Source organism: Engystomops pustulosus, chromosome 7, assembly GCF_040894005.1.
Source record: "Engystomops pustulosus chromosome 7, aEngPut4.maternal, whole genome shotgun sequence".
Classification (NCBI taxonomy): Eukaryota; Metazoa; Chordata; class Amphibia; order Anura; family Leptodactylidae; genus Engystomops; species Engystomops pustulosus.
The window spans coordinates 122,997,669-123,024,427 of NC_092417.1; the positions used below are offsets into that span (position 1 = coordinate 122,997,669).

Below are 26,759 nucleotides of genomic sequence, written 5' to 3' on the forward strand. Positions count from 1 at the left end.
ATGGCCCTTAAAGTTCTGCACCTCATAACATCCTAGAAAAAGGTGAGGATGCATAAAATATCATCTGGAAAGTGGAACATTTCATACTTGGAAAATTTTTACGAACTTTTATCCAAACTTTCATTTTTTTTTTCAGAACGAAACGCAAAACTTATCACTTAAATTTTACAATTACCATGAAGTACAATGTGTCACGAGAAAACTGGATATGTTAAAGCATTCCGAAGTTATTACCAATTATCGTGGGACATGTCAGATTTGAAAAATTGAGTCTGGTCATTGAGTTGAAAACTAGTGTCAGTGATAAGGGGTTTACATTGTTGTAAATTAACTTGGAAAATCTCATACTGATCAAATTAAAAAAGTGTTGCATATATGTCCAGGTGAAATGTCCCTGAGGAGTTTTCCATATGGTTGATTGTCCTGTTTCATTGTGTTATTCTCAACCAGACTAATTCTCCAAGATGGATATAAGGCAGCAGAGACAGTCTCCAGTTCTGGAGCAATTTATGAAAACTGAATGCTGCAAAAATATATTGGCCTTCTGTGGCTCTTCTTCGCCCTAATGAAAACATGGATTATTTTTCTAAAAATCATCTTGATAAGTAAGGACTAGTCTGCATTATCTATTAGCTGTAGGGACAATACAAATATCCTACAATGTTCCTCACATTCATTCATTCATTCATTCAGCCATGCTGAGAAAATCCTGTCAGAGATCCCATGCCTCGGAGCTCCAGACTGTGGCAGTCTCACACCTAAAGGTAGCAGAGGCAGAGAGCTACCCTCCCCCCCCGTCCTCATTAACATAAGACTGCAGAGTCAGCCAATGAGAACAGATCCTGCACAGAGGAGTCTGGGCTGAGGCATTGATGGGATAATGTTACCTCTGCCCCGGAATCTCCTCCTCTCTCCTCTCAGGCTTCTGGAGAGACATCCAGGAATAGAGAGAGACGGAAAGAGACACAAAGAGCTTGAAGCTCCTTTTAATCGTATAAAGAGACAGCCTGGAGGATCAAGAGACATTCAGGGATACTAGACGGAAAGGAACACAGAGGGAGTGCCTGGGAAGAAGCCAGGGCGATTGTATTAGCGGCTCTGGGCGCAGAACGACCCGCAGCTAGGACTGCAGATCACACTGGGCGTCTGAGAGTGCCAACAAGGGATATTCTGTCTACCAAGGAAACAGGAAGCACAACGATGACCATTAAGAATGACCAGATTTACTGAGCAATTGATATAGACCACAAAACAAGAGTTGAAGAGATATAGAAGTACCTCCTGTCAAATCCAGTCTTGCTACATTGCATTCGCCATTGAAAAGGAATATTGGTGACTGGGAGATGCTTGAAGAGGCAGAATAATTCTGTGGGTTCCTGATCTGGTGTTGATAACCACCTTGGGACAGGATTATAGTAGACTGCTACTAAACAGCTGGATTACAATTGGATCCCTCTATAACAGAAACAATGAACTATTTGGTAAGTACTAGAATTAACCCTCTAAGTTTGTTTTGTTGCAAACACCATACTAAGTGCAGAAAAATGAAAAAGTCAGCAAAAAGCATATGTAGTGTGCTAAATGAATTCGAAGACTTAAAGTTAAGACATAAAATGTATTGTTTAAGTAATTTATCCAATACATGATTTAATGAAATCATCATAAATACTGAATTTATAGTTGTATAATTAATATTAAATCAAAATCTAGTACAAATACTACTCGATTTTAAAAAAAAAATGTCATTTTTCCCATCTATCGTCATACAATTATAGTGGTATAGCAAAACATTCATGTAAAGATTGTCTCTTCCTAATAATAACCCAATCAAGTCATGAAGACATCATTCACATAACTTCACTACATCAAACAAGAATTTTTAGGACCTATTTTATCTAAAAGCCCACATTATTATGTATAGTAAAAATAGAGGGTTTATAGAAGGTGTCCTAAGAAATCTCAGCAGCTAGATTGTCATTGCTCTGACAGAGAAAGCCAAAAGTATAGGGTTGACAAGAGAGACAGTAAGAAAAAGACTACAATAAAACAGAGACATCAGTCTAGAGACTCCCATAAAGGCCTGCAATAAAGAACAGTGAGTATGCCAAAAAAGAATTTGGCAGATTCAGCAAAGACTGCCAGGCGACCATACATAAGAGACAGCCAAGAAATACTGGGATGTTAGTGACTAACACACCACAGTCAGGAAGAAAGCCAGTAATATGTGAATAGAATCAAGATTCCTACTGGATTAAAATAACAATAATGATTTTATGTATCATAATACTCTATGAATAAATATACTTCAATGAGGGGAACTCTGCTTTTGGTATAGATTTATTCTTGTCTGGCATCACCTTGTTTCTGACACTGTTTTCTGCTGCATGTACATTATATATACTGTATATTTATATATCACCATCATTACTGGTAGTTGCTTGTGCTACTACCGTGTTTCCCCAAAAATAAGTGTTTTATGTGTTTTATAGAAAGGCGGACAAGGAGAGACCAAAAAGCGCTCATAGAGTAGTAAGGTCGTAGGCTGTGGTGCTGTTTAGGAGAGGTGGAGAGAGGCTCACCGGATTTGGTTGTGCTGTATTAGGCACAACTCTAATGAAGGTGAAAGGGTTGATATTTCCTGGTGCTGCCTGTAGACAAGGGTCGTCGAGACACGGTTGCCAAACCGGTCTAAAAGCGTAGTCAGTAGTACAGGCAACCTGTACTTATGTGTTTTATATTAATTTTTGCTTCTAAAGAGGCACTAGGTCTTATTTTCAGGGGATGTCTTATTTTTCCATTAACAAGTACAGGCAGTCCCTGGGTTGCGTACAAGATAGGTTCTGTAGTTTTATGTAAGTCGGAACTGTATATTTTATAATTGTAACCCCAGCCAAAATATCTTTGGTTTCTGTAACAATTGGATTTTAAAAATGTTGGATTGTTATAAGAACCAGGATTAATAATAAAGCTAAAAATTCTACTTGAGAACAAACCTGCATAATCTATCTTGTACGTAACCTGGGGACTGCCTGTAGTACAAAATGAAGCTTTATGTACTTCTTTGTTGGAGAGACAAATGAAGGATGTGATATTCCTAACCAGATCTTTTTTGACCCTCTGATGTTCCGTACTAAAATATGCACAACTCTCCAGAGTTTTATGTTAGAGTTTGATGTTTGGGAAACTGAGAAACTTCTGACTGGGGTTAAACTAGATGCTAGCACTTGAAACAAAAGATTCCATGGAATCTTAGGAATGTGAACTTTATAGGGTTAGCTCCAATCGGCTGCTTCAGAAACAAATGATTCCGGGTAGAAAAAATAAAAAGCTTTACCTAAGCTCCAGTAAAGGGGTATTCCCACAAAGACAAGTTTCTTATATGTACTCAGGATAACAAAATAACACATTCTCTAATTCACTGTTATTAATAAAAATACAGTATTCCTCAGATATAAACACAACTTGTCTCTATCAGTCCTGATGTACACTATTTCAGTTGTCCCTAGAGACGACCCTGTAACTCCTGACTTTAGGGTTGGGGCCGCCATCTTGGATTCTTGTGTGACGGCCAAACTGAGTTTCTCTGTCTCTCTCTGCTCTGAGCTTGTAGCCACTCCCCCAGCAGTACAGCAGGGAGTTCATGGACACTCACTGATTCACTTCCTGCCAGCACATGTTGAGAAGAGAGAAGCTACAAACTACAAGCAGATAAGTGATTTGGGGGTAGGGGGAGGCAGGAACATATCTGTCAGAACAGAGATGTAGCAGAACTGACAGTGTAAAAGTCTGTCAGCCTCAGTCATGCCTCTCTGTAATAGGTATCTAATGCATCTCTCATCCGTCTCATCTCTCTTTCTATGTGTCAGCGTGTTAGTACAATGTCAGAATCCAGATGAAAGTGTATATGCACCTTGTACCCTGATAATGTAACCACATTGTCACCCCTCAGAACTTGATGGATCATAATGAGTCTGCTTAGAGAATCCCCACCCACAACCTGGAAACAGCAATAACACTGAGTAACATTGTAAAGTTAGGGGTAAAATGATCTTTATTGTGTAAAAACCACTAGGGGATTGAGATCTGAGAATCCGCTTTAATATATTTTGCTAGTATGTGGCAAATTTCACTGTATATTAAAAATCAGCGTGATTTTTACCTATGAGCTAAAGGTGTGAAGGTATGTATTAACATAGAAAAACCACACGTAAAATATTGTTTCCATAGCAGTTAAAGTACCTTAAAAAAATCTTCTGATCTAAGCATGATCGTGGCAGGTCCAAGAGCTTGGTCCTTCATGCAGTCCTAGTACCTCAATCCAGGTAACAGAGTTGGATTGTGCAGTTGGATCTTAAAGTTTGAGGAAAGAACTAAACATGTGCTTTGATTAATAAAAATCATATTTAGAACTAAAATAGACGGTGTTTAGAAAATCCAATCTAAATCTACATTGCAGAGCTGGACTGAGACTAAAAATGAGTCAATTTCCTTTTGGCACCAGCTCAAATTTCTGTGAATAAGTGGCTCGGATCTTGGTATTATAGAATAGTCGGCATAGCTTGCAGCATGTGGGCCCCTCTCCTGATTTCTGTAGAGACGAAGCCGTTAATCGTCTACCAACAGATAAGAAGCTGTAGCCCAAACAGGATCTGGGGGTGGATGGAAGAATTGTACATTTATAGCTAACCATATGATGTATTTCTCAATGTTATATGGCCAATAGTACAATTACTCATATACTATAAACATTTATGTGAATTCACAAAGCACATATTGTGTTCCGTTCTGTAAAATAATGAAATAGTGGAATTTCCTCTTCTAGGGAAAAGATTTCTCCCAGGAACTACTGTCTTTCATTCATGTTGCTGGAATGTATGATTGTATCTTACTCATAGACCTTTTTAGCCAATCACATGACATTTTAAAGAAGACCTGTCAGATCTAAACCACACTACAGGTCCTTTATGGACCTTTGGTATAGGGTGCCAATTTGACTTTTATGCAGTCTGTGGGTGGAGGAAAAAGAAAAAAAACAAACAAAACTTCCCACAGTGAAGCTGGGGTATACTACGTTGGTCACTACCTGCTACGCGCAGGCACCAAAGGATCGAGTTGGTTCAGTGTCCCAAATCGCCCTGACAGGTTTCCTTTAAATAAGATCTGAAATTTTGTTATCTTATGGTGGACATGTCAGTGTATGTAATGGTAGCTATAGTAATTGTCACTTAGGTTTCCAAAATATACATGTATATTGTCAGCCACTGTCTATGATGGGTCAGCAATGCAGCCTAACACCAATGCGATCATCAAGGTGATCACTGAGGGTCCCAGTGGTTGAATCCCCACTGATCAGACATGAATAGTATATCCTACCCATGAACCGTCAACACATTTGGTGACACAAACAATTCTAATTTCTCATGTGTTTTTTTATTCAGATGAAAATGTTATGAAGACTAATTTGTACATAATATATGTAAATTACATCTACATCTAATAGAACGAATGCAGATCATGCTATTGCAAAAATATCCAAAAACATTAACAACATCTGCATAAACCTATTGTCACTTTCCACTGGGAATAATCAAACATCAATAAAAAGCAAACATGTGGAGAATTTATTTTAGAGACATTTGTCTGAGTTGGGTTATTCTCTTTGGCATTTTGTCCATAGTTGTGTAAAAATAATTTGATTCAAATATATCAATATTGCCTTTGGTAAGGTTCCCATAGTGGTGCTGTCAGTTTCCACCAGTATTTCTCCAATCAGAAACTGTCCAAACAATGGCTCAGATTCTGGCTGCAGAATGTGAAATACGGGAAATATATGGAAAGAAAATATTGTGCAGCAAAGAGAACCCAGCATTCGAATAGTGTGGATCAACACTAGGACTATGAGCTGGATATTATGCATCTGTGTTTTTATTGAGCCTTATCAATTATGATACCATGAAACCATATATAAAACACACATTGGGGGACATGTATCTTTATTTCTGCTTACTGGTATTTTTTTCTTTACTTTTAGAAACTTAAGTACACCTTGTTCTGCACCTCACTTATGTATCTTTGTTTTCCAGATGTTCCGTGCAACTTTTCACTTATGTATCATTTTTTTTTGCTTACTTTTGCGACTTTCTAGGTGCAAATCTGCACCTGATCCATGGCAGGTAACATGCCATGGACTAACATGTAAATTGGAGTTATTTCACATGCTTTAAGTGTTTAAAATGTTACACATAAACCTGTTCAACATTGAACATTTGTGCAGTTTTTTTTTAATTTATAAAATTTTGTATTCACATTTTATTGAAATTTATATGTTGCTTCTAAGGGCTTGGTCACACGTGGCATTTGATATTCGTTTTAAATGGTATTGCAGAAACCATGCATTTTACATTTTACTATATGCTTGGTTGGTTAAAAAGCGTTTTTTCTTCATTGCTGGAAGTGTAAGCAGCTGTGCAAATGTTAATACAGCTGCTTGCACCTCCAGCAATGAAGAAAAACTCTTTCAAATCAACAAAACGCATAGTAAAATGTAAAATGCATTTGTTTCTGTGATGCTTTTGAAAAACACATCACAAACACCACGTCTGTCCGCACCCTCATATGTCATCATCTCCCTGGGGTGCGGCTAGAGTGCTTAAAAATGCAGGTCACCGCCTCAAATTCAAAATTTACAGTGATGTCCACTCCTGCACTTAACCCCCTCACATGGCTTGCGTTCATATGGATTTGAATAATTTGCAACAAAAATTTGCACACATGGGGCGCAAAAAAGACCTTCCAAAAGTCTCAATTATAGTTTTAAAAAAACTAAGATACATGTCTCCCATTGGCTTTTAAATCATCAATCATCAAAGGATCAATTACTCTGTAAAGCTGCTCTAATAGCAGTAATAATAAATTGTAGTGTAGTGATTCAAAATACGGTAGTGCTATACCGACTTGTGGCGTAGACGTTGGCTGCGGGTTATTGGAGAGGGCTCACCGGCTGAGCCCACTCCTTAGTGGGCTAAGTGTTAGAAGTGTTAGATGAATATTGCAGCAAACACTTACCGGTGTTTACCCATCAATCGTCATTAAATAACCGGCTGCGTGTGGGAGCTGCTATCTTGGCTTGGATGGACGCTCCCTGTGAGGTCATCAGGGAGCGACGATCTGTTGCTATGGCAGCCCCGGGTCACACAAAAAAAAACGGAGGCTGCCTAGTTTTATACTATGTATTACAATGTGTGATTTGCACATTGTAATACATGATGTGTAAAATCCCCATATACTGTCAAGCTGTAGTATGGAAGTATATTGTAGGATCAATCAGACAACCTAGTGTTAAAGTATCCTAGGGGGTCTAAAAAAATAGTAAAAAATAAAAATAAGTTTAAAAAAAAATTAATAATAACTGTTATTCCCAGCGTTTAACACCGTAATGGAAAATAGCACCCAAAGTCGAAAGTGCACATTTTTTGCCATTTTGAAACATATTAAAAAATTCTTTAAAAAGTTATCAGTACTAAAAATGGTAGTATTACCCATTTTGGTTTATAGACACATACAGATTGGTTTTCACTTCCTGGCTCCAGTGATTTTTTTTTTTTTTTTTTTTCCCTAATTCCTTACTGACCCATTTTTTTTCAATTTAGTTTTTTCACACTTGTTTCTTTTCACTAATCAGTGGTCAGCTCTTTTTGTGTTCACTGACAACATTGGATCAGTGTAAAAAAACTGAAGTGTAGAAACAACTTATTAAAAATGTGTCAATGTGAAAAATCACTGAAGCCAGATAGAGAAAACCAATCTGTATGTGTCCATAAGCCAAAATGGGACACCGATGTGAAACCACCCTTAGAAGATATTGTGGAGATACCCTGCAAATATGCATTGTTATGCCCCATTATTAAGCAGGGCCAAAGGTTCATGCAAGGAGCAGCTTTAGCATTGGGGACTTAGTAAAATGCATATTAAATATAATGCCACAGAAGATGTGGACATGACTAGTGTGTTCTATCTTAAAGGGAACCTGTCACCAGGAGACCCACTTTTAGCGCTCCCTCAGTCCCCATAGGGCAGTGGTGGCGAACCTATGGCACGGGTGCCAAAGGTGGCACTCAGAGCCCTTTCTGTGGGCACCCATGCCATCGCCCCAGCACACCAGACAGGACTTAAAGAATCTTCCTGCAGTTCCAAGCAACTTAAAAGATCCTGCTTTCAGTGATATTTTGATACTGAATAGACAGGGCCGAATTATCTTTGGAGGATCTTCTGGAAAGAAACTAAAATTATGCAAATTTTCCTAATTTATACTATGTTACTGTTCTCAGGAGGCCAATATGATTGTTGAAGAACAGGGAGCAATAAGTTACTGCTTTAATTTTTGGTTGGCACCTCGTGATAAATAAGGGGGATTTGGGGTTACTTTTTGGGCACTCGGCCGCTAAAAGGTTCGCCATCACTGCCATAGGGCATAGTACATACAGTATTTTTGTATAAAAAATAGGTTTTACAGAAAAAAGATATGTTATATTAGAGTGCAGAGTGTGGTTAGAAAACCACAAGGAAAAGCTGGTACGGCGCTATTGAAAGGATAGTCTTCTGGTAGGGTGATAGGTTTATTAATTCCAAAGTAAACGCGTTTCGGGCAAATTGCCCTTCTTCAAGTACAATATGGAGGGGGGTTTCTATACAGTATTAAAAGCAATAATCAGACAATATTCATAGGTGGGTACATATAGGTAAAAGAGTATGTGTACAATATATATAGTATAATAATAAATATAATACATATATAGTATAAAAATCTTAGAGGGGATGTACAGAGTCTTAAAAGACCGAGATTGTAACAATAAATAGTTTGTAAAATAGGACAGTTTTGATAGATAGTAAAATTAATATAGGTTCATCATATAAATACATCATAAAATTAATATAAATATAAGTTCATCATATAAATACATCATACAAATAGTAAAATTAATATAAGTTCATCATATAGATACATCATACAAATAGGCAGCAATCAGATCAATTCATAAAGAGGTGTAGATCCACTAGTAGGGATACGATGGCATAGAGAGGAATAATATGAGTTTACTATAGTAGTATATGCTGATAGTTGGTAATAGGAATGGCTATTTTATAGTTCTAGAAAGTGGATAAAAAGAATGAGGACTGGATACTTACAGTGGCTGGGCTTTTGGATCGGTAGACGTTTGAGCGCCAATACACAATACACACGGGCATGGTAAATGCCGCGTGTATAAGCGCTGGGTAGGCGGGAGAGACCGGACCGGAAGTTGACGGCCGGGACTCGGTTGCCTAGGAGACCCGACGTTCCGAGTGTCATTGGTCGGTACGGGATCGTGGTATGGCTCAAAGCCAGAGGTAAGTGAAGGTGGTTATATTATGAAGATCGTTAAATATATGTATCATGAAAGAAAGTTAATTATATTTTAAATTTTAAAACTTAGTATTAAATCTTTAAATAAACAGGCTTACATAAAAGATATTGAGATAAACGACAGTGGAAAAGAGGAGAAAAACAATCTGGCAGACCGTAGATTAAAAATGCATTAACCAATTGTGGAGAATAGGCGTAATTCATCTGGGGTCTTCTAAAGTTTCATTTAGTCCATCGGGCATAAGAGTTTTCAATTTAAAAATCCAGAACATTTCGCGTTGTCTAAGTTTATTGAGTCTTGAGTGACAGGAATTATCAATTTGTTCAATTGGAGTGACACTAAAAGCTTCCATATTACAGTCATGTATGGCAGCCGCGTGTCTGGATACGCTGTGTTTGGGGAACCCTTTTAGAATATTGGATCTATGGTTATTCAGACGGCTTTTCAGTGTCTGAGTGGTTCTCCCTATATATTGGAGCCCACAGGAGCATTCTATCAAATAGATTACAAAGGATGAGCTGCAATTTAAAAATGATTTGATGGGGAAGGATTCTTTTGTGATGTTAGAGTGAAATTCTTTTTTCCTGTGTGAGATCGAATGACAGCATTTACAGAGACTGTGTCCACACTTATAGGATCCTTTTATGGCCGGAAAGAAGGACATTTTAGATTTGTTAATATGACTATTGGGCTTTTTTAGACGACTGGGTGCTAGTGAGTTACGTAAGGTCGTGTTACGTCTGTAGGTGAATCTGGGAGTTTTGGATAGAGATTTGCCCAGATGTGGGTCATGCAGTAGTATACTCCAATGTTTGTTAAAGATTTGTTTTATCCTTGATGAATGTTGGGAGAAGGTGGAAATAAAGTTAGATGTAAAACTATTTTTATTTGGTTCTAAAGGGTCATTGTAAGTCGTATTCCCTGTTTTTTTGTGTAGACAGTCTTTTTGGTCTATTGATTCAGCTTTATATCTTGAGTCTCGGATTAGTTGAGTGGGATAGCCCTTGTCTTTGAATCTTCTAGCCAGTTGGGTAGATTGTTCTGAGAAGTCTTTGTCGGTGGTACAGTTTCTTCTGAGTCTCTTAAACTGTCCGTAAGGGACGTTCAGGAGCCATTTTTTGAAGTGAGCACTGGAGAAGTCTAGATAGCTGTTGCTATCCACAGATTTAAAGAAGGTACGAGTGTTAAGAACATTGTTAGAATTCGGGAAAATTTCAATGTCGAGGAACTCTGCTTTGTTCTTAGTTGCAGTAAACGTAAATTGTAGTCCCCAGGGGTTTAAGTTTAGATCATGTAAAAAAATATTAATTTCGTCAAGAGAGCCATTCCATATAATGAAGATGTCGTCTATAAAACGTTTATATAATTTGCAATTGGTAAAAAGTGGGTGTAGGTAAAGGAAGGTTTCTTTTAAGTGTCCGACGACCAGATTAGCAAAGCTGGGAGCGAACTTGGTGCCCATGGCAGTTCCTTTAGTTTGAATATAAATATCTGACTTAAAAGTAAAGTAGTTGTGGGTCAAAATAAATTGTATTGCGTCTAGGATAAATGAAGTTTGTGACGGTAAGATTTCAGGATCTTTGTCCAGAAAGTATTTGATTGATTGTATTCCACGGCTGTGGTCGATGTTGGTATATAAGGAGCAGATATCCATTGTTAAGAAGTAATAGGTGTTTTTCCAAGGGTGATTTAGAGTAGTGTTAATAAAGTCGGTGGTATCTTGGATATGGGAGCTCAGGTTTAGGACATATTTCTGTAAAAAAAGATCAATGTAATGTGACAAATTTGAGGTGATGGAGTTGATTCCCGCAATGATAGGTCGACCAGGTGGATTAATGGTACTTTTATGGACTTTTGGTAAGTAATAGAATAACGGGGTGGTTGGTTCCTGTATTTGGAGGTATAGAAATTCATTTTTGTTTAGAATACCTTCTGTAAGGCCTTTTTTAAGAAAAATTTCCAATTCTTTATTAAAGAGAGTGGTCGGGTTATGGTCCATTTTTCTGTAGAAATCTTTGTCGGATAGTAGGCGTATTGATTCGAGGATATATGAGTCCCTATCTAAAATAACAATTCCTCCCCCTTTATCAGCGTGGAATACAATCAATCAAATACTTTCTGGACAAAGATCCTGAAATCTTACCGTCACAAACTTCATTTATCCTAGACGCAATACAATTTATTTTGACCCACAACTACTTTACTTTTAAGTCAGATATTTATATTCAAACTAAAGGAACTGCCATGGGCACCAAGTTCGCTCCCAGCTTTGCTAATCTGGTCGTCGGACACTTAGAAGAAACCTTCCTTTACCTACACCCACTTTTTACCAATTGCAAATTATATAAACGTTTTATAGACGACATCTTCATTATATGGAATGGCTCTCTTGACGAAATTAATATTTTTTTACATGATCTAAACTTAAACCCCTGGGGACTACAATTTACGTTTACTGCAACTAAGAACAAAGCAGAGTTCCTCGACATTGAAATTTTCCCGAATTCTAACAATGTTCTTAACACTCGTACCTTCTTTAAATCTGTGGATAGCAACAGCTATCTAGACTTCTCCAGTGCTCACTTCAAAAAATGGCTCCTGAACGTCCCTTACGGACAGTTTAAGAGACTCAGAAGAAACTGTACCACCGACAAAGACTTCTCAGAACAATCTACCCAACTGGCTAGAAGATTCAAAGACAAGGGCTATCCCACTCAACTAATCCGAGACTCAAGATATAAAGCTGAATCAATAGACCAAAAAGACTGTCTACACAAAAAAACAGGGAATACGACTTACAATGACCCTTTAGAACCAAATAAAAATAGTTTTACATCTAACTTTATTTCCACCTTCTCCCAACATTCATCAAGGATAAAACAAATCTTTAACAAACATTGGAGTATACTACTGCATGACCCACATCTGGGCAAATCTCTATCCAAAACTCCCAGATTCACCTACAGACGTAACACGACCTTACGTAACTCACTAGCACCCAGTCGTCTAAAAAAGCCCAATAGTCATATTAACAAATCTAAAATGTCCTTCTTTCCGGCCATAAAAGGATCCTATAAGTGTGGACACAGTCTCTGTAAATGCTGTCATTCGATCTCACACAGGAAAAAAGAATTTCACTCTAACATCACAAAAGAATCCTTCCCCATCAAATCATTTTTAAATTGCAGCTCATCCTTTGTAATCTATTTGATAGAATGCTCCTGTGGGCTCCAATATATAGGGAGAACCACTCAGACACTGAAAAGCCGTCTGAATAACCATAGATCCAATATTCTAAAAGGGTTCCCCAAACACAGCGTATCCAGACACGCGGCTGCCATACATGACTGTAATATGGAAGCTTTTAGTGTCACTCCAATTGAACAAATTGATAATTCCTGTCACTCAAGACTCAATAAACTTAGACAACGCGAAATGTTCTGGATTTTTAAATTGAAAACTCTTATGCCCGATGGACTAAATGAAACTTTAGAAGACCCCAGATGAATTACGCCTATTCTCCACAATTGGTTAATGCATTTTTAATCTACGGTCTGCCAGATTGTTTTTCTCCTCTTTTCCACTGTCGTTTATCTCAATATCTTTTATGTAAGCCTGTTTATTTAAAGATTTAATACTAAGTTTTAAAATTTAAAATATAATTAACTTTCTTTCATGATACATATATTTAACGATCTTCATAATATAACCACCTTCACTTACCTCTGGCTTTGAGCCATACCACGATCCCGTACCGACCAATGACACTCGGAACGTCGGGTCTCCTAGGCAACCGAGTCCCGGCCGTCAACTTCCGGTCCGGTCTCTCCCGCCTACCCAGCGCTTATACACGCGGCATTTACCATGCCCGTGTGTATTGTGTATTGGCGCTCAAACGTCTACCGATCCAAAAGCCCAGCCACTGTAAGTATCCAGTCCTCATTCTTTTTATCCACTTTCTAGAACTATAAAATAGCCATTCCTATTACCAACTATCAGCATATACTACTATAGTAAACTCATATTATTCCTCTCTATGCCATCGTATCCCTACTAGTGGATCTACACCTCTTTATGAATTGATCTGATTGCTGCCTATTTGTATGATGTATCTATATGATGAACTTATATTAATTTTACTATTTGTATGATGTATTTATATGATGAACTTATATTTATATTAATTTTATGATGTATTTATATGATGAACCTATATTAATTTTACTATCTATCAAAACTGTCCTATTTTACAAACTATTTATTGTTACAATCTCGGTCTTTTAAGACTCTGTACATCCCCTCTAAGATTTTTATACTATATATGTATTATATTTATTATTATACTATATATATTGTACACATACTCTTTTACCTATATGTACCCACCTATGAATATTGTCTGATTATTGCTTTTAATACTGTATAGAAACCCCCCTCCATATTGTACTTGAAGAAGGGCAATTTGCCCGAAACGCGTTTACTTTGGAATTAATAAACCTATCACCCTACCAGAAGACTATCCTTTCAATAGCGCCGTACCAGCTTTTCCTTGTGGTTTTCTAACCACACTCTGCACTCTACTACACCGGTAACCGTTTTTTGATGAACCACACCGGCAACCTGATGGGCAGCTATTGATATAACTATATGCGCTGATTTAGCGCACTAAGGTGAGCATAACAGATAGGGGGGGTGTTCTCTACACCCTCCCCCATAACGGCCGTGACGCCTATCGATATATTCTCCTACCCCACAATAATACACGAGGCGCCGTCCTCTTGTTTCGCCTTCCTTCCCCCCCCCCTTCTTTTCTCCCTGTTGTTTCAGCACATGTTATATTAGAACCTTTGAATACCATGTGCTGTGTGACTAGGCACTCGTCCCCTGGGAGTGGCTGGAAAGGAGCAGTTTCCCCCCACCCTTGGGAAACAGCTCCTCCATGTGTCCTTTTCAAATATCTGAAAACACCCATCACTTGGCTTAGCGATGCCCCCTGCTCCTCTACAGCCAATCCTGAGTGAGGGGAGTTATTCATATATTTGAAAAGGACACATGGAGGAGCAGTTTCCCAAGGGTGGGGGGGACTGCTCCTTTCCAGCCACTCCCAGGGGACGAGTGACAAAGTCACACAGCAGATGCTAATGAAAGGTCAATATAACATATCTTTTTTTTCTGTAAAACCTATTTTATATACAAAAACACTTTGGCAGCGTATGTACTATGCTCTGTGGGGACTGGGGGAGTGCTAAAAATGGGTCTCCTGGTGACAGGTTCCCTTTAAGCTAACTAGCTACACAATTGGTTATCATCCTTGAAAATCCTTTTCATGGCGTCATTACTAACAATTTCTATGTGATTTCTGTGTATCCACATTTCAATGCATTATTTTGATACAAGGCTCATGTTTGACATAGAACCACACATCTCTTTCCTTTCTGCTACATGCCATGTGTTGCCCCTTTTGATCTGTTTTATGTTGACAATGTCTACCACATTAGCAGCTGTTAGATTGCCTTGCACGTGTATAAATTATGGATGCAAAGGTCCTGTGTATCACATACAACTTTATCAATAGGTGGTCTTAAAAGGAGTGACCTGTTGCCTGAAGTAATAAAGAACTCTTCCAGCATAATATATATGCGCACATTGTTGTTTGGTTTTCATGTCCTCAGGGTACTTTGAATACATGCTCATGCAGGTGTTATCTTCTGACAAGTCTCAACCAAGATGCTATCTGAAGCTCTGTTCCTGCATTCCTTTTTAGCCACATATTTTCTTTTATTGGTTCTAAACACATAAAGCACAAAGTTGCAGTGAGGAAGGAAGGTGTAACAGAAGCTCTTTGACCCACGGAAGCAGCTATAAAACTTCCAGCTGGACCTTATGGAGAAACTGACTTTTTTTGGTTACCCATTTTTTTTTCTTCAAGATACCGTATATAATCTCACATCGGCTTATACATGAGTCAATTTAAAATAAAAAAATGTACATACTCACTCTTCGGCACCCTGATGCTCGGCGTGGCTCCTCTTTTGTCTTCTCTATTCTGCATTAGCCGGCAGAGACGCTTCCATGCGATCTCCCAGCGGGCGTATACTGATGATACACTGATGATGCGGCCGTGTCGCCGCTGATGACGTCGTAGAAGAGAAGCCACGGGGACTGGAGCATCGGGACTGCCCAAAGGGGAGCATGTAAGTTTTTTTTATGTGCTTGGCAAACTACGGGCTGGCTGGCTGTATGCTACATGGGGCTGGGTGGCTGTATACTACTGGAGGCTGGCTGTATATTACATGGGGGCTGGCTGGCTGTATACTACTGGGGGCTGGTTATATATAAAGGGGGCTGGCGGTATACTAAAGGGGGTTGGCTATATACTAGGAGGCTGTGACCAATGCATTTCCCACCCTCGGCTTATACTCGAGTCAATAGGTTTTCCCAGTTTTTGGTGGTAAAACTAGGGGTCTCGGCTTATACTCTGGTCGGCTTATATTCGATTATATACAGTAAAACTGTTAGAACATTTTATAATGTTTTTGCTTCAGTATTTTTTCATTAAGCATGTATTCTTAATGAATCTATATATAATATATCTTTTATTAGTACAGCAATTGTCATGATTCTCAGCGTAATACCTAAAAACTGCCATGTAACTGTACTAGATGGTGACATTTACGCTGCATAATAGATTGTAGAATGTGGACAGCTCTGTCTGTGTTAGAAAATGTAAAAGCCAAACCTATTGCAAAATCCAGATGGCTTTAATGTATTGGGGCACATTTACTAAGGGCTTTGCGACACACACTTTAGTTGGACTGTTCACGTTCTTCATGACTAAAACGGCTTGCACAGGTATTTAAGAAGTGTGTGAGCTGCGATTGTGTCGCACGTGACCCTTTTGTGGTGCAGCTGTGCTGGCTTCCATGCGATACAAATTGTGGGGGGGAGGAAGTGCCGCCGGACTGTCCGACTTATTCGGACCGAGCGCCGTATTTGACTTTCACATTGTGTTACAGATGCACCACAAAAAAGATTCATGATTTCTGGCGCACAATCTTAGTGAATCGCTGCACGCTGCATTATAGATGGACAATGCACTTTCAGTGAACTCGAGTGACCTAGTAAGTAAATGTGCCCCATTATGTGCTGTTGTGAGATATATTTCAATAAGCTTCACAGAGGTGTTATAGCAAATCTTTACCAGAGACCTAACCTGCTACATGCATTTTATTATATTACTCACCAATGTGGCAGAGAAACCTTCTGCTTTTAGGCTACAAGCACACGATGTATGCCCGCCGTACATTGGCGCTGCGGAGAGGAGCAGGGGATGAGCGCAGCTCACCCTGCCCCTCTCCAAAGGACTATACAGCGCACGGCGCCGTATCACGTAGCAAGATAGGACATGTAGGTGCCACGTGTAGCGCTTTGTCTGCGCTTGCAAACGCAGACAAAGTCGCGCCCACCGGGGCGGGCCTCGGCCCGATCGCATAGGCATTTCTATGGAAATGCCTGCGATCGGGAACGAGCCGCCGGTGTTTCGCATTAAATTAACGCAAAACACCGGCGGCTCGTTCCCGATCACAGGGGTTTACATAGAAACGCCGATGCGATCGGGCCAAGGCCCGCCCCGGTGGGCGCGACTTTTTTTTCTGCGTTTGCAAGCGCAGACAAAGCGCTACGTGTGGCGCCAGCCTTAGGCCTCATTCACAGGTCTATCCTGGACTGGCTGGGTGTTATAGGACAGAGTGTGGTGTGGTGATACACCCTTACCAGGTGCCATTGACCTCTATGGGGGTGTGATTTGGCCACAAATTGTGTGACTGGATAAATGGTCGCGTGAATGGGGCCTTTGGCTGTGAATCCATTGTTCAGTGGCCGAATTCTGTACTTAATTAAACTCATTTTTCACAATAAATGTTTCAGTATTTCCTTTTTTTCCCCTATCTTTTGTAATAATCTAGCAGACTTGAGAGTAAGTGGCCCCTTAACCCTGATGTGGATTGATATCTGGACAAACCGTGAATGTGTTAATTGTGAATAAACTGATTTATTTAATACAGTTGGTCACCCTGGGTCTGAGTCTCACTTGCAATATGTAAATGGTAGTGGTTGTATGAGATTGTTGGTGTTAACTGTTTGCACTGCCCTCCTGTTGAGACTCCGCTCCTACAGTAGCACAGAAAACATGACACAGCTTTTGTAATGGCTCTGGTCAGCATGTGGCCCCTTTTTTCTCTAGTCCTCGCAGCCCTCAGTCATCTGCAAATCTCAAAGGTCTCCAGCAGCTCTTTGCTAATTTTGGTGTATTGAACCAGTTCAGCTGTGTGGACACCGCAGCAGAATATAGATCAGAAATGATACATGTTGCTCTCTGATATTTACTAGTCTGGAGTGTTAAATACTGCATTGCACTAAAAGTATAACATGATGACGCATATAATCACTACTGCACTTCATTATCTGCACAATGAAAATGAAGCTCCTGCTGCTGAATTTTAAAACATCATGTGGATAGAATATATTTAAATTCCATCCACTTTGCTGTGTATTAAAATATGCAAGGATTGGCCCCTGGCGAATTTGCAGCGGCAAACCTGTATCTATTATGTCCTGTGTAGCCCTGAGGCCAGTGGCAAATAACCATGGCAGAAGACAAGACTCTGATATGGTGCAAGGAGTCCTTTCTTCCCCGGAAAACAGCTGCACCAAATCAGTGCTAAAATCCATTGAAAACCTGCACATTTATTATTAAATATACACTTTGTACATAGTTTATATGTTAAAAGCAGATGCCTACATTTATCAGTCATAGTATCATATTATATAAGCTTAGAAAAAGAAATTAGTCCATCCTATAAATATTACTGCGTTGATCCAGAAGAAGACCCCTAATATGGCTGTGAGAATAACTCCTTGGATCAACAGAAACTACTTAAATTAGTTTTAATCCAATACAATCTGATATTGTTGCTCTCCAGAAAGGCATCCAGGCCCCTCTTTAACATGTTAAAACATGTTTCACAGTCTCACTGCTCACACCGTTAGTAATCCCAGTCTATGGTGATGGTAGAACCGCCTCTCCTCTTGGCGTAGAGGATGCCCCCTTGTCCTGGCCACAGGATTCCTGTACTGCCCATTCAGATATTTGTAATAAAGACTCCCCCTAGTCTTTTCCTGAATAACCCCACATTTAGTAATCTATTATTGTATCCTAGTCCACCCATGCCTCTAATAATCTTGGTGGCTCTCCTCTTGACCCTTTCCAGTTTTACTATGTCTTTTTTTATACACTGGTGCCCAAAACACAATATTGTACACAATATTCCATGTGTGGTCTGACCAGTGTATAAGGGAAAAACTATGTCCTTATCGTGTGAATCTATGCTTCTCTTGATACACTGTTCACTAAAACTAAGTTTACAATCCACCAAGTCTTTTTCTCCATTACCGTATATACTCGTGTATAAGCCGAGTTTTTCAGCACAAAAAACGTGCTGAAAAAACTCCCCTCGGCTTAAACACGAGTCAAGTAAAAAGCTTAATACTCACCCTCCGGTGTCCGGATTGTTGGCGCGGGTCCCGATGTTTAGCGCGAGGCTCCAGATCTTCGGCGCGGGTCCCGGCGGCTCCTCTTCTTTCATCTTTCTTCTCTGTTCTCTCGCCGGCAGAGTCCCGTCCATGCGACACACTATAGTGTGCGCCCGCTGCAGATCGCATGGACGCGACTCTGCCGGCGAGAGAACAGAAAAGGACGGGACCCGCACCAACGATCCGGACACCGGAACGTGAGTATTAAGCTTTTTACTTGACTCGTGTTTAAGCCGAGGGGAGTTTTTTCAGCACGTTTTTTGTGCTGAAAAACTTGGCTGCCTGTATACTACATTGGGGGGGGGCTGCCTGGCTGTATACTACATTGGGGGGGGGGGGGCTGCCTGGCTGTATACTACATTGGGGGGGGGGCTGCCTGGCTGTATACTACATTGGGGGGGGGGGGGCTGCCTGGCTGTATACTACATTGGGGGGGGGGCTGCCTGGCTGTATACTACATTGGGGCTGGCTGGCTGTATACTACACCCTCGGCTTGTACTCGAGTCAATAGGTTTTCCCAGTTTTTGGTGGTAAAATTAGGGATCTCGGCTTATACTCGGGTTGGCTTATACTCGGGTATATATACGGTAGTTTTACCAAGAAATTACACAGTAATTTACCAATATACATTTATTAAAAGTTCTGCTTTCTTTCCTTATATGTAACATGAAGCTTCCTGTTCTTTTACCTCATCAGTCAGACATTCTTTACCATAAAATGGCTGCAGATGAAGGGTTGTGTGATCTCTATCTGTTCATGAACAAAAGCCCTGTCAGAATTCTCTATTTTATATTCATGAATACTATTATAAGGGCCTGACAGGGCAATTGATCCCGGACAGATAGAAATGATATGACCATTTTATGGGCAGGAATGTCTGGCTGGTGAGGTAAAATACAGGAGGCTTCAATTTACATATCAAGAAGTGGTCCAGAACTTTTAATATGTGTATATTGGTAAATTACATAATATCCTGCCTCCCACACTTACACACACATTACAAAAACCCCTTTAATAAAAATATTAAAAATAAGTGACCACAACATGGACACCTATGGCACCCCACTGGTAACTTCAACCGAATCTGACAATGAGCCATTAACTTTTTCCCAACAAGGACATATCTCAAAGGTCCTCACAGGGTGGCAACGCTATTGCCAAGGACGTATCAGATACATCCTGTATTCTAAGAGCCATAACTGAAAGAGGAAAATCTCCGTTTTCCTATGAATCTGTAGCACGGCGGGCACACAGCGGCTGCTCGACCCCGCACCTCACCATAGCGATGTATGGCGCACGGCACTGTATTATGGGGAAAGGTACAACATGTCCTATCTTTTCCCTGCCTCCGTACGGCCATTGCCGGCTATGGGGGACGTATATACGGCGCATATGCGTCGGCTTTATATACGTCCCCCATACGGCCATGTGAATGTAGCCTAAAATTGTTTTTCTAGATGCCAGGGATCCGGAGATATTCACATTTAAAGTGAAAATTTGGGGTGCAATTTTTATGTATGTAGAAATCACTTCTATGATTTGTAAAGCACTACGGAATTTGATGGCGCTAAATAAAGATTATTATTATTCTTATTATTAAATCACTCCCGACTGCATTTTGACAGTTAATATCCCCTGCTGCATATTTTGCCCCCAGGGCAGTCAGCTCCTGCACAAGGTCCTGGAGTCCACAGCCTTGAGCATGATTCAATATAAATCGGGACATGTACTTGCTGTAAAAAATACCTCTACAGGTAGCACACGTCCACTGAACCTTGTTGTGTGCATGAGCCCTCACACGCTACGGTTTGTGTAAGCTTTCAGTCTGAAGAGAATTCAAGAAGTTATTGAGCACAGTCTTGGTGTATTGGATACACCACTTAAAGACTTGGGCCCACCATTACATGAATACACAATATTAAAGTAAGCAGGATAGTTATCCTTTATTAACCCCTTAACGCTGAAGCCACTTTTCACCTTCCTGACACGGCCCATTTTTTAAAATCTGACATGTGCCTATTTAAGTGGTTATAACTTTGGAACGCTTTAACATATCCAGTTGATTTTGAGATTGTTTTTTCGTGACACATTGTACTTCATGCTGGTTGAGAAATTTAATCAATATATTTAGTATTTATTTATGAAATAAATGGAAATTTGGCAAAAATTTTGAAAAAAACAATGTTTTCCAAATTCAAAATTTTCTACTTTTTGGAAAGTTGGTCATATCACTAAAATAACTTGATAACTAACATTTTCCATATGTCTGCTTTAACTTGGCATCATTTTTCAAACATCTTTTCCTTTATTTAGGATGTTAGGAGGCTTATAACTTTAGGTGCAATTTTTCAGATTTTCACGAAAATCATCAAAACCTACTTTTGGAGGGTCAATTTAGTTAGAAGTGATTTTATAAGGCCTACATGACAGAAAACCCCCACAAATGACACCATTTTAGAAACTACACCCCTCAAAATATTCAAAACAACCTTTGGGAATTTTGTTAACCCTATTAGTGTTTCATGAGGGTGAAAGATAAATGAAAGTGAAATTAGAGAAATGTAATTTTATCTTACTATAGATTCATTGAACACTAAAATTTGCACCTTCACAATGGGTTAAAAAGGAAAATGCATTTTACAATGTTTAGGGCAATTCCTCCTGAGCATGCCATTACCCATTTTGTCACTGTACCCTGCTGTACGGGCACAGGGGGGCACTTGGAATGGAAAGAGCGTTGTTTCGTTTTTGCAGGGCAAATATGGCTGAAAAAGTTTTCATGTGTCAGGATGCATTTGGAGAGCCATAATGGTACCAAAACAGAGGAAAGCCCCAACATGAGACACCATTTTGGAAAGTACACCCCTTGGAGAGTTTAGCAACGTGTAATTTGTGTATTTTCCCCAACAGGTGTTTGATTCAATTAGGCCCCAAAAGGGAAAAAAGGTGAAAATTTTCTCAAAAAAGTCACTTTTACCCCAAATTTTTGTAAGACACAAGGGATAAAAGATGAAACAACCCCATAAATGTGTAAAACTATTTCTCCTAAGCACAGAACTGCACCACTTTTGCATATAAAGTGTTGTATGGGTACACAGTAGGGCTCAGAAGGGAATGAGGGGCTTTGGCCTTTTAGAAGCCAGATTTGACAATCATCCTTTACATGTGTCAGGATGCATTTGGAGAGCCCTAGTGGTACCAAAACAGAGGGGAACCCCAACAAGTGTCACCATTTTGGAAAGTGCACCCTTTGGAGAATTCAGCAAGGTGTAATACGTGTATTTTCCCCTACAGGTGTTTGCTTCAATTAGGTCCCTAAAAGGAAAAAGGTGAACATTTTCCCAAAAAAGTCACTTTTACGGCTAATTTTTGTATCCCATAAGGCATTAAAGATGAAACAACCCCAAAAAATGTGTACTAGCATTTCTCCCAAGTATAAAATTGCCCCACACATGCAAATAAAATGTTGTATGGGTACGCAGTGAAGCTCAGAAGGGAAAGAGGGGCGTTGGCCTTTTAGAAGCCAAATTTGACAGACATCCTTTACATGTGTCAGGATGCATTTAGAGAGCCATAGCGGTACCAAAACAGAGGGGAACCCCAACAAGTATCACCATTTTGGAAAGCACACCCCTTAGAGAATTTAGCAAGGTGTAATATGTGTATTTGTCCGTAAAGGTGTTTGGTTTAATTAGGACTTAAATAGATAAAAGGTGAACATTTTCTTATAAAGGTCATTGTACCCCTAATTTTTTATAGCCACAAGGGATAAAAAAATGTAATAACCCCCCAAAATGTGTAAACCTATTTCTCTCAAGTGTAGAAGTACCCCACACGTGTATATAAAATGTTGTATGGGTGCACAGTAAAAGGAAAGGGGAATGTTTGCCTTTTAGAAGCCAAATTTGACAGAAATGTTTGATATGCATTTGGAGAACCCTAGTGGTATAAAACAGAGAAGAATCCGAAAAGTGTCCCTAATTTTTGAACGCACACCCCTTAGAGAATTTTGCAATGTGTAATATATGTATTTGCCCCTACAGGTGAATGATCCAATTAGGCCCTAAACATTAAAAAGGTGAAAATTTTCCTATAAATGTCACTTTACCGCTAATTTTTGTAAGCCACAAGGGATAATATATTAAATAACCCCAAAAAAGGTGTAAAACTATTTCTCCCGAGTGTAGAAGTACCCCACATGTGCATATAAAATGCTTTATGGGCGCACAGTAGAGTAAAAGAGGGATGTTTGTCTTTTAGAGGCCAAATTTGCAAGAAATCCTTCACATGTGTCAGGATACATTTGGAGAGCCGTAGTGGTACCAAAACAGAGGAAAACCCGAAAAGTGACCCTAATTGTTGAATGTACACCCCTTGGGGAATATAGCAAGGTGTAATATGTGGTATAGTGTAATACACGTGGTGAAATGAGCATTTTGAACATATAGGTGGTTTCCAAATACGATGTGCAATGGAGTCCAAGATGGAAATTGCAATTATTTCTGGAAAGTTCAGTGCCCGTTATGTGGCGCCCCTTATGAAATAATGGAGGGGTACAGGGAGCAACGGGACATAACAGTTGCTACAATTATTCATTTTACCGAAATTAATTCACAACAGCTTGGGCGTGAATTGTGAATGTGTTGCGTATAAGGAGGTAGAATATACCAGGGGACCAACTAAACTTTTGTCACTCTGGAGGTGTCGCAGGTCTCTTAGTAGTATGTAGTGTCCATCCTAACTTCTCTTTTGGAACAGACTCTTTATTGAGTCCTACCATTAGAAGCAGCAGAATTCACCGGGAAAATGCTGTCCTAGCAAAACACAGGAACATCTAAACCAGAGATACTGGGGCCGTGTCCTTCTTGTCCCAATATTAGTTTCCTAATATCTTCCTCTTGAAAACGGAGAAATGATACGGTAGGACATGCACATTGGAACAGCTCGTAAGAGTTGTACAGCATAATCTGTACATTGTGCACGGCCAGCGCTTTTGTACCATATCTTCGTTTTAGTAGGGAAATTATAGCCAAGTGTTGCTCTTATTCACCTTAGCGATGCCCATTGTGACGAATATTGCTGCTTTTGGCTGGACCAAATCGACCAGCCAATAGCGACAAACATGGACAGAGGGGGGCAACAAAACCCCTCTGGACCGCAAAGCAAAATTGGTGGCTGTCAGGAACAGCCGCCACCCTGCCCCGATCACCGTGTCTACAGACATGGTGACCGGTATTACAGACGTCATAAGTAAATTCGCTGCTATTGGCTTGTCTGAATTGATGAGCCAATAGCAGCGATAATAAACTGGGGGTGTGTGGGGGGGACGTAACCCTTCTGGTCCATGGGGCAGGATGGATGGCTGTCAGGAACAGCCCCCATCTTACCCCGATCAGTGAACAGCCGCCGTCTTACCCTGACCGGTGTTGGAAAGTCACTACCCGCCGCACCGTTCTATAACAACGCTCGTTGGGAATAGGCTATACAATCTTTATTTATTTTTTAAGCAATTTAGACAAATAAGGGCTTATTTTTTGCGAGACGAGATGCACTGTAAAAAAACTTAATTTTAGTGGGTTTTTAGCTTATTGAAGCAATTTTATTAACTTTTTACGTGTGGAGGAAAATAAAATCATCAATTCTTGTTTTGGATTTTTAGCATTTTTTGGGGGGGTGTTCACTGTAGCATAACAATAATATATTATCTTTATTCTACGGATCACTACGATTACGGTGATACCTCATTTATATAGTTTTATTTTTATTTGTCCAATTTTATTGAAGGAAAACTAGAATAGAAAAAATTGCATTTGTTTTAGTATTGCCATTTTTATAGCGGCATAATTATAGTATTTTTTAGTTGACAGAGCTGGTTGTAAGCTTATTTTTTGCGTGACAAGTTGCTCTTTTTATTGGTATCATTTTGGTGCTTGTAACTTTTTCGGATCACTTTTTAGAACATTTTTTGTAAAGCAATTTGATAAAAAGTTTTAATTTTTGGCAAGTTTTTGGGGTTTTTTTTTTACCACGTTCACCGAGCGGGTCCAATTATGATTAGGATTTATTGTACAGATTGTTACGGACGCAGCGATACCAAATAAGTGGGGGTTTTTCGTGATTTAGTGGTTTTTATACTTTATTACTTGTGTAAAGGGAAATGTGGTGTTTGGGGGGACTTTCACTTTCTTTTATTATTTATTTTTATTGTAAAAAACGTTTATTTATTTATTTTTACTTTTTTTACAGGTAATGACATCTAAGCTTGAACAAGTGATCTTCTGATCACTTGTTCAAGCTTTTATACAGGTTACACAGTGCAATACAGATGTATTGCACTGTGTAATGTAAGACACTGAGCATGCTGCGCATGCCCAGTGTCTTACAGCCGGGTCCTGCCAGGAGGCAGGGACCCGGCTTCGGGACGAAGATCTCGCAGCCCCGGGCACCGGCAGTCCCGGGGCTGCGATCGGAGCAGCGGACCCCCCCGGTAAGCGCCGCGGGGGGGGTCCGATTCAACTTCTATTAGATTTAAATGCCTCTGACACGGGGTTAACACCCGCGATCGGAGATTTAGAGGCGGGTGTTAGAGGCGGGTGTCGGCTATAATATATAGCTGACACCCGCAGCTTCTGGCCCCGGCTCCGTTCAGGAGCCGGGGCCAGAAGCTTGACGTAATAATACTGCATTTTGCGGGAACGCACCTCCCGCCATGCAGTACTATTACGTCAAATGTCGGGAAGGGGTTAAAGGGGACCTACCACCACGATTCTACCTATAAAAGGTAGAACGGGTGGTAGGTGGATAAATGGGACGTAAGGATAGCCCTTTTTGGGCTAATCCTTACGTCCCGGCTATCCTTTTGTAAACTTTAATCAGTTGATATGCTAATTTATTTAAGCGGCTACTGGGGCGTGGAGTAGCCGGACATGAGGCTACTAGTCGCGGCTACTCCACGCCCCAGTAGCCTTGTTCCTCCGCCTACCGGGTAATCTTCGGCTGCGCGCCCTCGTGCGAATATCCTGCGTTCTGCGCAGGACGCAGGCCTACGGGTGCGCGGCCGTAGCTCCGAGGCCGGCGCTACTGCGCATGCGCAGACGCCGGGTGCTCGGACGAGGGCGCGCAGCTACGAGGTGCTGCGCGCCGAAGATTACATGGTAGGCGGAGGAACAAGGCTACTGGGGCGTGGAGTAGCCGCGACTAGTAGCCTCATGTCCAGCTACTCCACGCCCCAGTAGCCGCTTAAATAAATTAGCATATCAACTGATTAAAGTTTACAAAAGGATAGCCGGGACGTAAGGATTAGCCCTAAAAGGGCTATCCTTACGTCCCATTTATCCACCTACCACCCGTTCTACCTTTAGAGGTAGAATCGTGGTGGTAGGTCCCCTTTAAAGGGGTTCTCCAACTAAAGAAAATTCTCACATTTCAATCCTCTGGTGATGTTAACCCAATAAAGATAATTTTATATTCAATCATTTTATTTGATTTTGATCATAAACATTTAACATTACAACATTCAAAGATGCTGTAATAACAGCAAAACAATGTACATAGTGTATAAGTAAAATCAGGTATACATACAGCTATAAACTATTGCCCATGGTCTGTGAGGCATGTACAAAGTTGAGTAACTGCTACACATAAGCTCCCCTGACGGTTTTCTCCTGTATAATTGTTATGAGACGTTTTAATATTCCGTTCCTATTACTGAGACAGGCTTGAGTCATTATGAGAGATTTATTCTGTCATGCCCATCGATAGAGC

General features: G+C 40.1%; 1 protein-coding gene across 1 annotated transcript in view; it reads left to right on the top strand.

Moving 5' to 3' along the window:
* Positions 1-851: 851 nt before the first annotated feature.
* Positions 852-26,759, top strand: part of BCAR1 (BCAR1 scaffold protein, Cas family member) — a 130,311-nt gene continuing 104,403 nt past the window's right edge. The window contains exon 1 of the mRNA XM_072117725.1: positions 852-1,481. Within this exon, the coding sequence (XP_071973826.1) occupies positions 1,470-1,481 (12 nt within the window). The 5' untranslated portion in view covers positions 852-1,469. The remainder of the gene's footprint in view (positions 1,482-26,759) is intronic.